Source organism: Chenopodium quinoa, unplaced genomic scaffold, assembly GCF_001683475.1.
Source record: "Chenopodium quinoa cultivar QQ74 unplaced genomic scaffold, ASM168347v1, whole genome shotgun sequence".
Lineage (NCBI taxonomy): Eukaryota > Viridiplantae > Streptophyta > Magnoliopsida > Caryophyllales > Amaranthaceae > Chenopodium > Chenopodium quinoa.
This window is the reverse complement of record NW_018742959.1, coordinates 1,864,995-1,884,079: the sequence shown is the minus strand read 5'-3', so window position 1 is coordinate 1,884,079 and position 19,085 is coordinate 1,864,995. Positions and strand designations below refer to the sequence as shown.

Below are 19,085 nucleotides of genomic sequence, written 5' to 3'. Positions count from 1 at the left end.
TCACATAGCATAACCCTAAGCAAGAAGCAGTGTCCACAGACACTTGATGAGCGGGTAAGAATGAATCAGATTCCATATGCTTCGCTTATTCGATCGATCATGTATGCCATGATATGTACTAGGCCAGATGTATCGTATGCCTTGAGTGCTACGAGCCATTACCAATCAGACCCAGGAGAGGCGCATTGGACTGCGGCCAAAAATATCCTAATGTACCTGAAAAGGAACAAGGATAAATTCCTGGTGTATGGTGGTGCAGAGGATTTAGTTGTGGAAGGTTATACCGATGCAAGCTTCCAGACAGACAGAGACGATTTCAAATCGCTATTTGGATATGTGTTCTTTCTAAATGGAGGGGCGTTTAGTTGGAAGAGCGCAAAGCAGAGTACAACCGCAGATTCTACAACTGAAGCCGAATACTTAGCAGCTGCTGAAGCAGCTAAGGAGGCTGTTTGGATTCGTAAGTTCGTTGGTGAACTTGATGTTGTACCCTCTATAAAGGGTCCAATACCCCTCTATTGTGACAACAATGGAGCTATTGCTCAGGCCAGAGAGCCTAGGGAACATTAGAAGATCAAACATGTCAAGCGGCGATTTCACATTATTCGAGAATGGAAATCAGAGGGTGAAATCAGAATTTGCAAAGTTGGAACGGATGACAATGTAGCCGATCCACTTACTAAACCTTTGCCTCAAGTGAAGCACAACAAGCACGTTGAGGCAATGGGAATCAAGCATGTAGGAGACTGGCTTTGATTTCCTTGTTTAGTGTTTTAGTTAATTTTGAGAAAAATTAATGTAAGACGCTAAGGAAAACCATTCAAGTTTTGGAGTAATATAAAATTTCATGCAACATTTTATTACTCCGTTATGTTATTTAATTGTGGTTTAGGATTAAATAATGAGTCCATTCGATTGTGAGAATATTCAAAATAGGGTATCAAGACCAGTATTGGTAAGGAAACACCTATTAAGTGAACATTGAATATTATAATAGAAAATTATCCCTAATCAAGGTCATTTAAACGATTGACGATTAATGATCGATTGAGATTAGTATGTAGTTTGATTTATAGCACCGTTTCATGTGCTACAAGGACATGATTGTCATAAATCATTTGCACAGGTATTGGTTTAGAACCATTTTGGATTGACCTATGAGAATACTTTAAGAAATTAAAAAATAATTGTCATAAGTATACTTCTCATTATGGCTATCGGAACCTATTTCCTCGACCATGAGTATTGTGAGTTCTCTTGTTTGAGTACTAGTTAGCTTTGATGTTGTCAAACGCCTGCCGTAATAGGGGATTATAACGGCAACACTCGGGCGACTAGGTCCTCTCAGTAAGAGGAGCTACATTACAAGACTAGGAATATCCCCCTACTAAAATAGGGAAGATGTTTTTTTTGTATACAAGGCCTCTCGTTGAGCGAGACTGTAAAACGCATGGCCGTGCTTGGATGGATTTTAGAAACCATCTGTTTATTGACAGTCGGACTCGGAATAGGGAACCACTTCTAGACGTAATAAGGATGACAAAATAAATCTTACCTTATAGTTCATGAAGAGACATTAAGAGACATAGGAAAAAGGTTGTACACAAAATGCGCACTTGTCCGGAAGAACAAGTGGGAGATTGTAAGGAATGGTGTCCTTCGAACAAGTGTACTATTCCGTTAGTGGGTTTAGAATTATTAGAAAGCTAATATATATTGAGTGAGGTCAAGTGATCGGAATGCTTGGGTGGAGGCCGCTTCCGATCAGTAATATTAATGAATAATTAATATTACAGCTTAAACTTGACTGAACCCTTCGGGTCACACCAAAGCATTCAACAAACTGAACCAACGAATTAATTCGGAAGGAACTAATGAGTCGACCAAGTAATATTTATTTAGACGTCGGAAATTCGAGCTTAGAGCGTCGAAACCAAGCGTCGGAAGTCGAGTCAAAAAATAGTGATAGACGAGACGAGAAATAATAATAAATCAACAAAAGACCAAAATACCCCTAGCATCGGAATGCCCAAGCAAACCGAGTGCTAAGGGTGTATGGCCTAGCATGGTGGCTAGCATGCGCACCAAGCCGAGCCTAGGCTGGCTGGTGCGTGCTAGCGCACCCATCCTAGCATCGCATGGCTAGGCGCTGCCTAGTGCGTGCTAGCAAGCTAGGCACAACCTTGTGCGCGCAATGGCTAGCAAGCCATGCCACAACAAGCTGCAGCAGCTAGCACGCTAGGCGCGCCAGCTCGCCATAGCTAGCAGAAGCATGGATAGGCCATTTCTTGCTGCCTAGCAGCGCTGACCATGGCACAAGGCCAGCAGCAGCCCGCACAAGCATGCTGGGCTTGCTGGCCAACAGTGCCTGACAACCCGTATACGAGTGATGGGCCTGCTGGGCGTGGCTGCTACGGACAGCAACACATGGCAGCCCACCTTGGCTGCCTTGGTGCCCAAGGGTGAATGCCATGTGGCTAGTGGTCCTTGAGTGTGTGTGGAGTGAGGTGGTCGGTTATGTGGAAAGGCAAGTTTAACTCAATATTATTAGGGACCTAGGTTTTCTATGTTGGTTGATTTAAGTGAAATTAATTAATCATCGCAACATAAAGAAAGCCTAAACATGCATCTAACATATCATTCATATATAAGCACTAGCATAAATATAAAGCATCAGTATAAGATGCATATTGGCAACTAGCATGACCCCTTGAAATCTTCAAGTTTTCAAAAGGTCTTCATTTGCAACTTCATGGCTTCGTCTTCCAAGACTTAACCAAAATAAATGAAACTACTAGTATCTACGATTAGGACTAATCTAAACATTAAGGTACACAAATACTCAACGGTTAGCAGAACGTATTTAGATTTACAAAAATACATCACGGATCATAGTTCGTATTTTCTACCATTATCGGGTCCCACTAGTTGCCATTTCATAAAACCTGTGGGAGAATATATATTCCATTCATCCATTCACTATTTGTGACTGGTCCATGCATTTTACAACAACAAACAAGTAATAATGCATTAAAAAAACGCGCGCACTAGTAACTAATCTAGATGGTTAATCCGATTAACTCGCCTAATTAAAACCAATCAAAGTTGTTTAACCGATTATGTAATTGACGCAATTAATAATTGAAGCTCCCACTAAATCCGCATCCATCTTAAACAATCCAATTAATTAAGCTGGTAGAACCCTAACTTGTCAAAATGAATTTTGCTAATGCCACTCAAAACCGAGGCTTAGCCTCCAAAACTATAATTAATTAAATAAAAAAAAATAAATAAATAAAACGGAAAAATTGCAAAATAACGCACCATGCCGCATTTATCATGGCATAGCCCCGGCACATGACGGATGCACCAAGTCCAAAAACACGATGCACGTACACCATTACCCGCACAACAATAGCCCTCACATCACGCACCACGACATGCACGCACGCACTCACCAAGCCATGGCATCGTGTTGCTGCTGCTGTTAGACTGCTAATGTGCTGCTACATGCGGTTGTGCCCACAAGCCACGGCAGTTGCTGCACTTAACACCATGGAAGCCCCTTGGTTTTGTGTACCATAGACTCTTACTTGAAAGCTCGAGCTTCGAAAATACGCGAGCCTCCTACGAAAATTCACCGGAAAAACTACTAGCAACTTTTAGTTCCGTTACCTCGAGGTTAGCGAGGTCCGACCAAAACCCGAGTATTATATGAGTATAAGAGTTTTTTCTAATTTAATGCTCTATTTATCTCCTACTCAAACACTCTTCCAAAAAATCCAAGATGGGTATTTACATATCCTCCCTCTTGCTTCGGCCCTACTACCTGCCCCATAGGACCCAGCCAAAGCCCAGCCCCACAATTGGAGATGCGGGCTGCTGTTGTGGCAGCAGCCCGCACTTGCGATTGCTCGTGGCTACTAGCTGCTGCTAGCACGCAATGCTTGCGGCTGCTAGATGCTGCTAGCTAAACCATGCTTTGCTCGGCTTGGTGCGCATGCTAGCCTCTTATGCTAGCATATTTTTCCCCTAGCATTCGGATGCTCGGTGCACTCCGATGCTAGGAGTATTTTGGGAATATTGTCGATTTATTATTACTTTGCGCGTCTCGTCATTTACTATTTTTGACTTAACTTCCGACGCTCGGTTTCGACGCTTTAAGCTTGAATCAACGACGTCTAAATATTTAATACTCGGGCGATGAATTAATTTCTTTCGAATTAATTCGTCAAATTGGTTCGTTTACTGCTAAGGGTGTGACCCGAAGGGTTTAGTTAAGATTAAGCTATAATATTAATTATGCATTAATATTACTGATGGGAAGCGGCCTCCACCTAGGCATTCCGATCACTTGACCTTACTGAATATATTAGCTTTCTAATAATTTTGAACCCACTATCAGAATAATATACTTGTTCGAAGGACACCATTCCTTTCAGCAATTTCCCGTACCCATCATAGAAGACAATGACATTGTCAAGCAATTCAAAAAGACCAAGGTCAAGATGAATGTATTGAAACTCCTAGCTACGTCTCGAGAACATAGGTTGACGGTAATGAATGCCTTGGATAAGATAGGGATAAATTACGATACCAATCATAAGGGGTTGGCTAACTTCCTTACGAGTGATCCCTAGTCCCATCAACTTGATCACCTTTTCTGAAAAAGAGTTACCTTCAGAAGGTTACAAGCATTACAAGGCACTAATCCTCACATTAGTCTGCAAGAGAATGAACGTCCCAATGACTCTTGTAGATAATTGATCGGCAATTAATGTCTGTCCACTCAGAACTGCAAGGATGTTAGGCATATGGGATGAAGACTTAAACCTGTCAACACAAGGAATAAGAGCTTATGACAATACTCGTAGCCAAGCTCTTGGTTAAATTACTATGAATGTAACGGCGGGAGCAATAGAACATACCACTACCTTCCAAGTGGTAGATATTGAAGCTTCATTTAACTTATTGTTGGGAAGCCCTTGGCTTCATGACCTCAAGGTTGTCCCATCATCTCTTCACCAACAGGTAAAAGCCATAGTTGGAGGAATCCCCATTACAATCGATACTTCGCCTATGAGGATTAAAGCTGTGGAAATTCGATCATTAATGTGGAGCACGATGAAGATAATGAAGACTTGTGGGGCATTAATGAAGAGGTCTCCTTAATTTAGGAGGATGACTCTGTCACGACCCCCACTCCAATATGACAGTAAATGCTATTCTCAAGAGACAAGGACACTTTCTTGGAATGACTCTAGGAAAGAAGAAGGAGATAGCAAAACAACTGAAATTACTTGAACTCCCTAAATTAGATACTTTCGGACTTGGTTTCGAACCGACTTGGGAAGATCTTTAGCAAGCCCAAGAAAGGTCTCAGGCGCGTAGGAACACTCACACCCAAAAGAAAGCAATCCCAATGGATAAGTATCCTCTTACTCTCAATGGACAGTTCGTAAGAGAAGGAAAGACTATCCATGCTATGAATTTCCCAAACCCTTTGTTGTAAATGGCATAAGGCAAACGGTGTTCGAAATCGTTTTTTTATTGCTATTTTTTATATGAGATCCCAACTCCTGTTCACAAGGAGAAAGCACCCCCATGCTTTGACTTTAATGTCATTGGATTATTATTTGGGCGAGAAAAAGATGAGCCAAAATACATAGAGGATAACTCCTCGCTCATCCAAACCGTCCTACAAAGCGAGAACTTTGACCCTTCAAAGCTCATCACTCTAGCAAAGGGATTAGTACAAGGGTGGCGCAAGACAATCAAGGTGACTACTCCAAGTGGAAGGAAAATCTCCATAACAACAGGGCAAGGACCAATATTTGAAGAGTCGTCAGGGTCAGAGTCAGAGTCCTTTCCTTTAGAGTCTCCCAAGTCTTTATCTGTAGCACCACCCATTTCTTCTATATCTACTCCTAGGATAGTTAGTCATCAAGTCCCTGAGGACATTTCCCTTTTTGATGAAATGATTTCAGAGTTCAATAATATATCTTCTTCTGCTTACTCCTCGTGTTTTTCATTAACCCAAGATAAGGAGCATTGCTTAACTAACAATGAAAATGACAAAGAAATAATTAAAGCAATGGAAACACTTAAAAAGAAAACGCCGATAATTGAGGAAACTGAGACAATTGATATCTTAAATGATTCAACCATTAAAAGATAAGTTAAAATCGGATTAACACTTAATGAACAAGAAAGAACTGATTTAAATAATCTACTTAAAGAATTTATCGATGTATTTATTTGGTCATATGAAGATATGCCAGACATTAATAGAGAAATAGCTCAACACACTATACCACTAATTCCAAGAATGAAACCCGTAAAACAAAAGTTGCGTCGAATGAAACCCGACGTAGCTCTTAAAATAAAAGAAGAAGTCCAAAAACAAATAACTCCAGGTTTTATCAGGGTATCGAAATACCCCAAATGGGTAACCAACGTGGTCCCAGTTCCAAAGATCAATGGAAGAGTTAGAATGTGTGTCGACTATCGAGGTTTAAATAAGGCAAGTCCAAAGGACGACTTCCCTTTACCACACATTGATATTTTGGTAGATAATACATCAAATCATACACTTCTCCCGATTATGGATGGATACGCGAGATACAATCAAATTCTCATGGAAGAAGAAGACATGGAGAAAACAACATTCATAACACCATGGGGTACTTACTGCTACACGATAATGCCATTCGGGTTAAAAAAGAGGGTGCTACTTACCAACGAGCAGCAACTGCCCTACTCTATGACATGATGCACAAGGAGGTTAAGGTATATGTAGTCAACATTATTTTGAAGTCAAAAAATCGTCTAAGAAATCAAGTAGCCATAAGAAAATTTTTCGGAAGGCTAAGAAAATACAATATGAGGTTCAATCCATCAAAGTGTGCTTTTGGAGTTACCTCAAGCAAACTCTTGGGGTATGTCATAAGCTCTAGAGGAATAGATATAGACCCAACCAAGATCAAGGCAATCAAGTCAATGCCACCACCCAAAACCGAGAAACAAATTTGAGGGTTTATTGGCCGGTTGCAATATAAAAGTAGGTTCATATCGAAAATGACAACGATATGCAAACCAATGTTCAAGAAACTCAAAAAGAATGTGCCAGTATTAAGGGACGATGAGTGTCAAAAATCCTTTGAAAAGATCAAAGCCTATCTTACAAATCCTCCCGTATTAGCACCAACACTTCCAAGGATCCCCCTTAGGTTATATTTAACAGTCATTAAGGAGATGATGGGAGTTATGCTTTCCCAAGAAGTAGAAGGTAAAGAAAATGCAATCTACTTTTAAGCAAAAAGATGCTCGAGTATAAAGTATGCTACACACCGCTTGAGAAATTGTGCCTCACATTGGTGTGGGCCACAACAAAGCTTAGACATTACATAATGCTCGTGCATACAGTCTTTGTAGTTTACCGAATGGATCCACTTAAGTATCTATTATAAAAGTCTACACTCAATGGGTGCATATCAAGGTGGATAGTCAATTTAGCCCAGTTCGATGTGAGATTCATGCCTCAAAAAGCTATAAAAGGATCTATGGTCTTGGATTTCATAAAAGAATCCCTAATAGAAGATTCGACGCCGAAACATGACAATGAATTTCTAGACAAAGACTTGATGGTCACAGAAGATCATACTTGGACTTTATACTTCGATGGAGCCTAAAACAAAAAGGGATGTGGCGTTGGAGTATTATTAGTATCACCTAAAGAAGAGCACGTTCCAATCTCCATAAAGCTAGACTTTGACGTTACCAACAATGCTGTTAAATACGAAGCATGCGTGGTAGGCCATAAAACAGCTTTGGCATTGGGAGTAATAAATTACGAATATTTGGGGACTCTTCATTGATCATCAACCAGATTTCTAAAAGATGGAAAGTAAGAAGTGAATGTCTAGCCCCTTACAAAACATATCTAGAAACTCTCACCAATTACTTAGAAAAGGAGGAATACACTTATCTACGTAGAGAGGAAAACCAATTTGCTGATGCTTTTGCAAGACTATCCTTAATGGTTAGGATTCCTACGAAAATCGAACAAACTCCTCTAACTGTAGGGAAAAGGCACAAACCGGCTTATATTCAAGCCATAGAAGACAATGAATTGGTCCAAGATGATGAAGAAGAAGAAGAAGAATAAGAACCGTGGTAAACGGATATACTTAATTATGTCTCCAAAGGAGAATACCCTCCTTATGCTGACAAAAGAACAAAATGAGCATTACGACTCTGGGCCTCCCAATACGTACTCATTGACAACGAGTTACATAAAAGGGTACCAAAGGGTCGAGCTCTCTTATGTGTAGGGAAAAAGGATGCCTAAAGAGCTATGAGGATAGTCCACGAAGGCATTTATAGAACCCATGTTAATGGCAAAATGCCAGTCCAAAAGATAATGCGAGAAGGGTACTATTGGACTACTATGAATAGGGATTGTCATCAATATGTAAAAAGATGCCCTAAATGCCAAATTTATGCTAATTTACAACATGTTCCTCCATCTCTACTATATACCTACACTTCACCAGGGCCATTCTCTACATGAGGAATTGATATCATTGGTAAATTTACCCTTCCAGGAACAGGAGGACACGAATACATCCTAGTAGCAATTGATTAATTCATAAAGTGGGTTGAAGCACAATCCTATACAAAACTCACTGCAAAACGTGTAGCACTCTTTATTGAAAGAAATATCATTTGTCGATACGGAGTCCCATATGAGATGATAAGTAACAATAGAACTCACTTTCAAGATAAATGTGAATAATTGTTACAAAAATATGGCATTCAACACCATCATTCTTCGCTTATAGACCTCAAGAAAATGGAGCAGTTGAGGCAGCTAATAAAAAATCTAAAGACTATTATCGAGAAAATGACATAAAATTACAAGGATTGGCTTGACAAACTCCATTTCGCACTTTGAGGTTATCGCACGTCAATTCGCAAATCAACAGGAAATACGCCATTCTCCTTAGTTTATGGAATGGATTCAGTACCACCTGTAGAGCTAGAAATACCATCTCTACGCATCGCATTAGAAAGTAAACTCGATGAAGTTTAATGAACTAGAGCAAGGTACAAAGAGCTAATTCTACTTGATGAAAAGTGACTAGAAGCTCTTTATCATACACAATGCTATAAAACTCGTATGGCTAGACATTTTACTAAGAAGGTCAAGACGAGAAACATCAAAGTAGGAGACTTAGTGTTAAAGGCATTAAGGAAAAATGTCTTGGATTCAAGAGGCAAATTTAGGCCTAATTTGTCTGGACCCTATATTGTCAAAACAATCCTATCAGGAGGTGCGGCAAAACTAACTGACATTGATGGAAATGACTTCTCGAACATGACGAATCTTGACCAACATAAAAAGTACTACCCATAATTACTTGAGTAAGATACTCAAGAGAGCTACGTTTGGCCTGATTCTTTAGGAAAGGATATGTAAGCAACCCTTTACAGGGTGCGGCCACTTTAATTTTTGCTTTGCAAATCTCGGATCCATGAAATAAAAAGGAATTTGACAGAAATTCGACGGAACAGTAGCGTCACAAAAAGAAGTATGTCGCCGGCTGACAGACTGCAGCGCAAGACGATAGCGCCTGTTGTCGGTCGACAGACGGCAATGTCCGGAGACAGCTGCAAGACGGCGACGCCGCTCTTCCGGGAGTACTTGGGTGAATTTCGGTGTTTTTTAGGAAAACTTGGACTTCCGTACTTGAAAATTTTTTCGAAAAATAAAATTTACTGTTGTCATTGCTTTTATAAATTAAATTTAAAGAAGTTGATTTAATTAGAAGGCTGAAATTTCATTAATAAAATAAAATAAAAATTACATTATTGATGGAATTTAAATAAAATCTTAATTAAACAAATTAACTTTGAATTTAAAACTAAGTCTAATAAACTGGAAGGTAAGCAATGCTTCAATCTTTCTTCTCTTTCTTTTTTCTTTTCCAATTTTTATCTGAATCCTCTTCATCGTCCATGACTTTAGCTAGTAGGCATCCTTTAGAGGACCTACATTCAATTTTAGAATAAATGGTTTCTTCCTTCGCTAGGACTCCATGTTTCTTATCTACCCAAATCTTCTTCTTTGGAGTGTCAGATTTTCTTTTCCCTTAACTTTTGTATAGTCTTTCTTCTTAAGCATCATAGGTGTTTTGAATTCAACTTTTTTACCCAAGCGTTCTTTAAAAAGAATCGTCTTGTCACCTAAACGATACTGCACATTGGATTTACTCTTATTTTTCATCATGTCCTTTGAAGGTTTCTTAAGAAGTCACCTCCTTACATCATTGGGAAAGGAAGGATGAACCTTTTGGGTAATCACTTCCCATAAAGGTCTAGCGCTCCAATATGCATCAAATTTCTCTACTTCTTGTGAAATAGGGAATTCATAAGGACGACAAAGATCCCTAGAAGGAATTGTTTGAAGTAGGTCGTATTGTCTTTTTACCCTGCAGGGATAATAAAAAGTCATCTTGGTAAAGCTTGGAAGACAACATAAAGGTTGCTTGTTGACATCAACCATCTTCTCTATTTTCCACCAAGGGATGACCCACTTGATAGCAATATTGCAAGAGGCAAAGACTTTATTCCACTCATGGCGCTCCATCTTAGAGAAGAGTTTCTTTCGCCTCACAAAGCAAATTGGAGTATATTTTTCAACATTGTCAGGAGGACTAATTAGTTCTAGTCTCTCCATTAGCCATATCCGCAAAAACTCAATGCAAATAAACTAATATTACTATACAACAATATGTTTTTTATTTCTATAATTAAAAATATTATTTTTCTACCTGTAATAAAATTAGAGAGCCCCGAAAAGGTGCTTTTTGATTTTTCTTCAATTCATCAAGATTAAGCATAGTCTCTCTAACAATTAATGGCATTGGATTTCTTCTAGATTCAATTTGCTCCAAACACGGTAAATATAATTGCTTAACCCTCCTTAGTTCTACCACTAGTGAGAAGATACTGATTAAGCATGCAATAGAGAAATTCCCTTCTTCTATAAACATGAAAAGATTCAGAATAGGGTCTATCAAAATAATGACGTGCAAATTCTATAAAATTAACTACACTACCATCTACAACATTTGTTACATCTCTGTCTCTTAAATTAAAGAAGCGCTCAAAATCTTTATAATAATATTTATTTATTCTAGGGATTACCGCAAGATCTAATGAAGGGAAGCCTAAGATGGCACCAAACTCTTTCGGTAAAGGGCTAATTTCATCACACCCTAGTCTAAAACAATGAGTATTCATGTCCCAATATTCTATGGTGGTACGAATAAAATCCATATCAAGATCTACCCCTTTAACACCATAAATACCTCCCATGTTAAAAAAGTGTAGTTCTTTTCTCTCTTTAGCAGTTTAAGACCGACACCATTCACGAGTGAAATTGGTAAACTCTTTGTAACTAAAGACATGATTTTTTATAAGAAGCTAAGACTATGATTAATCTGTTGAAATTATAAGAAAATTCAGCATATTAGGGGGCTATTTATGCACAAAATCAATGTAGTTTTACTACGGAAAGCACTCAGAATCAGCGCACTGCAGCGCCAAATGACAAACCTGTTGCCTGGTTACAGAAGCAACGCTTGGCGACAGCGCAAAACGCTTGGCGACACGTGGCACTGCAGCGTTTTGTCAACGAGCTATACAAATCACGTTTTTCTGGCTATATTTCGAACTCGTACAATGACTTTACGATTTTATCCCTTTCTACAAATACCCATGCATATTAATTTCATATATTTTCCTTCAATTATTCTTTTTCGAATTTATTCAGACTTAATTTAATTTTAGGTTTGTTGCAAGTCCAATGTATTTTTCGTTTTTTCTTTTATGGGGGAAAAAGTCAGATACCCTCCATCAATAATAAAAATGACGGAAATTTTTGCCCAAAATTAATTATGAAAAAATAAATGCAGTCATAATAGATAATAATATGTATATACAAATATGTCAAATAAATGGCTCAATTAGGCAAAGTCCTATACAAGTCAAAATAAAGAAAACATAGGAACAACTTTGGCGTTGGAGGACGCAGATGATGAGGAATGTTCATCATATCAAAAAACTACGCAGAACGAGGAGTATGCTCCCCACCAGCTCTAGTCTCTCTAGGAAGAGGAAAACTCAGCTCAGGACCCGTCCACCCAAGGTCGCCCTGATGAACCAACAGAGGCTGCGGAGGCTGCTGTGATGAAGAGCTGACCTCGTACGTCCCACAACCTCTAGGAGCTGAAGTCACCTCTCCCTGGCCAACCGGCCCAGCATGTGCACCCTGAGATGAAGAGCCCAATCCCTCCACCGCCTCGGTCCGGGCAGCGTCAGATCGGCCACCCCGACAGCGAGAACTAGTGCGGCGGCGCCTCGAGCTAGACATCGCCGGCTCTCTCCTAACTTGAGGTCTCGTCCGGGTAAGGGAAGGAATAGGTTGTCCTTGCAAGAAGAAACCAAGCTTGAAGCAATCAAAATAGAAATATAAACAATGCAGAAATAAAGAGAAAAAGTTACCTCCTGAACAGCGTCGCCGCGACGACAGGATGCCACGTTCCTCATCCGTATAAGCTGGCTACGAAAGGGGTCTATGAACTTCGCCATCGTCGTAACAACCTCGCGCGAGAACTGTTTAAGAAATAAAATAAATAACAATACAAGACAGATAAGAACAAATAGCGAGTAAACAACTCACCCGAGTTTGGTGGCGAGGAATACATGAAGCGCTGATCCTCGGGAGCCGGAGGAATCATCTCCTCGATACACCAATATGTCCCCTGGTAATGGATGGACATACGAGGGGGTACGAACTCAGAAAGCTCGGTCTGAAAAAAAAAAAGCAAATCAAAGTGAATAAAATATCACTTGGGGGCTACTTAAGAAAAGATAAAAGATAAAAATCATACCGCCGCCTCCTTAGACAAAACAAGGGTCGGAGCTAACAACGGCAGCAACTCCTCCTTATAGCATCGCTCTGAGATCGCATGAGATCGCCAAGGGGTACCAGCAAGCGACCTCTCGACATGCTGAACAGCCTCACATCATTGAACATGTGATGTGGTAGAGGAGTAGGGACGACAAGAATCTCCGAGGACTGCTGAATAGGAACTTTCTCTCCTAGGTACGCTGCCGCCCCATATGTCCCTAGGAAGTAGCGACGCTCAGAAGTATACTACGCGGCCAGCCCAGGGATCACAAAACCACCCCATGGCTGGTATGACACCTCAGGCTCCTACAAAGAATGCCTATCAGATAAAGATCTACCAAAAGGAAATACAAAGATGATACCTATGCAAAAGATGATACCGAAAGGATCAGCTCTTGAACATGGGCGGTAGTCGCTCGGCTGTAGCGCCCTTCCCAGCAGGCACCAACAGGGAACTCGTGTGGAGACGGCCTAGCCGGCGCGAGTGAAGGAAATTACTCGTAGAACCAAATCTACAAAAGATAAAAGATATCAGCAAGTGCTAACAGAAGTTTAGAGCTAACTTTGTAAGAGACAATGTATACCTCTACGACTGTCTAGAAGCCGGACAGAGCGATGTCTCCCGTGTAAGACCAGTGTTGACGGGAGTCTCGCAAGGCACGCAGAAAGTCAGCATATGCCAAGATGGCCCAGTCATAAGTCCCGATCAGGTGAAGATGCACAAAGATGCGCACCTGCTGCTCTAGGGTGGTTGCATCGTCCTCAAAAGCTACCGCCAGAGTAGACCAGGAAATGCACTTGGTGCTAAATCGTGATGGATCCACCTCAACACGGGCCCAAATAGCAATCAGACCCAACAGCTCATCAACCTTAGGATTGTAGACGTTGATGGTGCTGTCGAACGACAGCGCGGTCGAACTAAACTCCAGTCCCAAAATGAGACTGAAGTCGGCTGGGGTGACCATCATCTCACCCTAAGGAAAGTTAAAAGTGTTGGTGGTGTCCGAAGAACTCCACAAGAGCACAAACCACGTGGTGACCCCCGTCAAAAGAGATCATGGCTTGCGTGGCATGAAACAGGGTAGTCAGCCCAGAAAGCCCAATTCCGATGAATATTGAGAAAGTTATGGCCAAAATACTAAACTAGGCCCAAACCGGATTTACCTACGGCCCAATGATCATGTGGAGGGTCCAAAGGTTTAATCCTATTACTAAACTAATTAGGATTAATTAGAAGCTTCTATAAGTTTCTAAAAGATCTTAATTATCCTTTTTGTAAAGATAAGATTAAAGTATTTGAGTTAAATAAAAACTTTCCTTTTATAAAATCTTTCCTTTTTTTAATCCTACTTCTATTCAAATTTAAAGATGTTAAAAGACAGTCGGATAGTATATTTGTGCCTCATAATCATTATCAAAATCTTATATCGTTGGATAGATCTTGAAATTATCTTTTTAATAATATATTGTAATTTAATTCCAAGTTGTAACGAAAAAGATATGAATAAGATACGAAACTCTATCCAAAACTTACACTGTCCTACTATTTCGGACATATCTTTTTATCTAAAAAATTTTTTAATCTGATTCTAATTGTGTTGGAAATTAGACTTCAATAGCTTTCCAACAACATATTATATGCCTTATTTGGACTTCTGGATATAAAGATATGATAAAAACAAAATCCATTGAGTTTTATTTCGATTTGAATTCGGATTCATTTCTTATTTTTCAACTCTCTTTTTTCTCTATAAATAGAGGTTGTATCTCCCCTTATTCAAATAATCAACTCTAACCTAATCTCATAAAAAATTTCTGATTCTCTCTCCCTCTTTCTAGCATAGCCTTTTACAAACAAAATTCCTCATACATTAGCATTAGACATACCTAGCCAACTTCGAAGTTTCCTTCGCTCTGGACGTGAAAGGTTTGATCTTTCTAAGGGTTTGGTCCTAAATCTAGTCTAAACTTTCTTTAAATCTCTATTTCAATTATTTAATTTAATTCTTTAATTTTATTATTTTCCTTGAAGTTACTAACGTGTGTATTTTGTTATTAGAAAGAGATACGACGCATCCAAGTAAGTACTTTAATTGTAATCATTGTTATTATGATATAGAAATCATGTCTAGTATGTTATTTTGATTCCTAGTATCATGTTAGGATATTTGTCTTAATTTGATGTTTAGGGTGACTACAATAAATTCCTGGTATCATGTTTAGGGTAAAGAATATAATGTCAATTATGATTTCTATGATGCTTCCTATTGTCTTTCCTAATATCCATGTTAGTATCATGTTAGGGTTAAAGCTTTGATTTTTATTGTTTAGTGACATGCTACGGTTTGTTATTAATCTTGTTTGTATCATGCCTAGGATCTTGCTAATATTATGCTTTAACATGATTATGATTATTTTTATGATTCATGATTATTATTAAGGTGATGATTATTTTTATGATTATTATTATGTTGCTTGATTATATTTATTGTTATTGCTTGGTCACACCTTTTATGCATGTTTAAAGGGAATTTGTACTTGTATTCACGCTTAATAAGATAATTAATTATCTTGTTTAGGGTTAATTTGATTATAATTCAAGTGATCGCCAATAATAAATTTATTTGTGCATTAATATTCAACCAACATAGATAAACAGGTTTAGGGTTAACCTATTGATTGCATGTTAGTCCGAAAGCGCACATGAATACGAGAAGAATAAAGTAGAGGCCTATTATTAGGGCAGGTTCTTTCTCTTTTAGATTGGATTTGTACCTTCATCCCCGAACTTCAAGTCTTGGTTCCAGACATTTTGGAGTTAACGATCTCTTGGATCGTTAAGGGGTGTAACCTTCACCCTGTGAACGGTTTACAAGTTCTTAAAACTTGTTGTCAACTCTTTTGCTCTAGCTTCCTTCCCTTTGGACGCCACCATGCTTAAGTGTATTATCACAGTGGGGTTCAAGTTTGGGGTAATGCTTTAAATTTTCCCTATAATACTCTTTGAGAGGTTTCGTCCGGCTACTCTCTTCCTTTTTCGCAGGATCCGTTTGTACTTCGGAAATGTTCATGGTTGATTCCTTCTTTATAGCTGGTGAGAGTACGTGCACTAGAGGTATACCTCCAAACTCATCAGGATTAATGTTTGATCCCATGTTGGCCAAGGCGTCTGCTTTGATGTTCAAGTTCCTGGGTACTTGTTCTATCTTTGATTCCTTGGATTCTTTGATCAGCTTCTTCGTTACTTCTAGGTAGGCTATCATCTTGGCGTCCTATGCTGCGTATTCCCCGTTGATTTTTTTCATCATGAGTAAGGAATATGATATCAACTCTAGGTGTTGTATCTTAATGTCTCTTGCTACAGTTAATCTTGTTATTAATGCATCATACTCCACTTTATTATTGGTTGCTTTGGAATTGCATCTTACTGCTTGTGCTACTTTATCTCCTTGTGGAAATGTCAATACTACTCCTAGGCCTACACCTCATACATTTGCTGCTCCATCTGTATTGAGTATCCATTTTTGTGCAGCTTTTGGTTCTTGTAGGGCTAGTACCTCCTTTTGTGCTTCTTCCTCAAGGGTCGGGCTGAAGTCTGCTACGAAGTCTGCTAGAGCTTTTTACTTAATTGCGGTTCAAGGCACGTACTGTATATCGTACTTGCTTAGACGTAGGGCCCATTTCTCCATCCTTCCTGACATTTCTAGCTTGCTCATGATGGCCTTGAGGGGGTAGTTGGTTCATACTCGTATAAAATGACTTTCAAAGTATGGGCGTAATTTTATTGAAGTACTGACTAATGCTAAATTGATTTTCTCGAAGGATGTGTACCTTGTTTCCGCACTGAGTAAGGTCTTACTTACGTAGTAGATTTGGAATTTCTCTTTGTCCTCCTCCCTCGTGAGGACTGCGCTGATCATCCCTTCAGATACTGCGAGGTACAATTGGAGTGGTTCTCCTTCTCTTGGTTTGGAGGGTATCAACGGGTTGGCTAGATATTCCTTTAACTTCTGAAATGCTTTGTCATGCTAGTGTTCCCATTTCAATTCCTTATTCTTGTTCAATGCTTCATAGAAATCTCTATTTTTATCGGAGGATTTTGAGATGAATCTGTTTAGTGCTGCAATTTTTCCTATTCAGCTCTGTACGTCCTTCTTCGAATTTGGTCATTCTAGATCCAGGATGGCTTTGACTTGGTCTGGATTGGCCTCTATTCTTCTTTGTGTCACCATGTGACCTAAGAATTTTCCTAACTGTACTCAAATTGTGCACTTTGTAGGATTTAGCTTCATTCCTTACTGCTTCAGGATTGCAAAAGCTTCTTTGAGGTCCTTGACGTGATCAGTTTCCTTCTTAGACTTGATTACCATATCATCTATAAATACTTCCATTGTATTCCCAATTTGTTCTGCAAACATTCTGTTTACTAGCCACTTGTATGTTGCTCCTGCATTCTTCAATCCAAAAGACATTACTTTGTAGCAACAGATTCCTTGGCTAGTAATGAAGGCAGTCTTTTCTTGGTATTCTTTATGCATGTGGATCTTGTTGTACCCACTGTATGCGTCCATAAAGGAGAATATTTCATGTCCTGCTGTTGCATATACCATGGCATCAATGTGAAGTAATGGGAAAGGGTCTTTTGGGCAGGCCTTGTTGATATCTGTTAAGTCTATGCATATTCTCCATTTACCGTTCTTCTTTTTGACACCTACCACATTGGCGAGCCATTCTGGGTATTTTACCTCTCTTATCTTTCCTGTCTTCAACAAATTTTGAATTTCCTCATTGGTGACCTTGTTCATTTCTGGTGAGCACTTTCTTCTTTTATGTTTTACTACTTGTGTATGCATAGGATCTACGTTAAGTTAGTGAGTGATCACATCTGGAGGGATTCCCTTCATATCTTCGTGAGTCCAAGAGAACGCGTCTTTTTCAGCTTCCAACAACTCTAAGATCTGATGTCGAAGATCAATGCTCAATTTTGATCCTATTTTGACTTTCTGATCTGGATGGTCGGGGTTCAGCTGGATCTCTATTGCTTCTTTCTCTTCTGCCATACAGAGTTTTTCTTTGCCTAGTTGACCCTCTGATTGCTATGCTAAACTCTTCTCTACTGAAGTTGCTTTAAAGGCGATCTTGTAACATTCTTGGCCTCTTTAGGGTCCCTTCTGATCTCTTGGATACCCCATCTTGTAGGGAACTTGATGACTTGGTGATAAGTAGACGTGATGGATTTCATTTCGTGTATCCATGGTCTACCCAGAATCATATTGTTCGATGATAATTTATTGATCATTAGGAACTTGACTTGCAGATTAATCCCTTTTGCAAAATTTGCCAATGTAATCTCTCCGCTTGTTTTCTTTGTTTCACCACTAAAGCCTACTAGAATTGTTGAATTGTTGATGATGTTTTTCTCATCAATGTTCATATGTTTCAAGGTATCGAGCATAATGATGTTCGCGGAACTTCCGTTGTCAACAAGGATCTTCTTGATCATGCAATTTCCAACTGGGAGTGAAATCACTAGGCCGTCATGATGGCCTTCTACTACGTCACTTTCCTCGAACATGATTGGGATGTCCATTTTTTATCTTCCTTTTCTATCGGGTTGATCTATACGGCTTTATTTTGCATGTCGCTTTGCTGCTGAATATGTTAGGCCGCACACTTCTGACACTCCTAATATGAAACAGATGGTCTTGACGATTGGAGGAGGAGAGGGGCCACTGATAGGTTGTCGTACACCTATCAAAGATAAATTCCTAACAAAACCAACTAACAATGTAGTTGGGTAAGTAAGGTCGAATCCACAGAGATATGGCTATTCAATGTAACTTCTAAGAAATTGGAAAAACTTAAGTATGTCACAAAATTGGGATAGAAATATAGTCTAACTGAAATAAGAAATAAAACAATTAATAAAAAGACCTAGGGTTATGGTTCACCAAGTTTATATTTCTAAATCTATCAAATATCAATAACAATTTAATCGATCAATTATCTAGAGCAATATCTAAGCCTATAGTCAGGTCTTAACGCTCTGAAATTCAACATATGTAGTTCGGTCGCTAACGTAATTAGAATTGCTAATTGTAGGTAA

At 39.2% G+C, this 19,085-nt stretch overlaps 1 protein-coding gene across 1 annotated transcript; it reads right to left on the bottom strand.

Moving 5' to 3' along the window:
* Positions 1-18,092: 18,092 nt before the first annotated feature.
* Positions 18,093-18,569, bottom strand: LOC110728767. Its single transcript, XM_021908417.1, has one exon. It carries the CDS (start codon positions 18,567-18,569, stop codon positions 18,093-18,095), a length of 477 nt encoding a protein of 158 aa, XP_021764109.1.
* Between the last annotated feature and the right edge of the window lie 516 nt (positions 18,570-19,085).

Excerpts from the sequence above, each read along its gene's own strand:
- LOC110728767 (XM_021908417.1), bottom strand. The coding sequence starts at position 18,569 with ATGGACATCCCAATCATGTTCGAGGAAAGTGACGTAGTAGAAGGCCAT.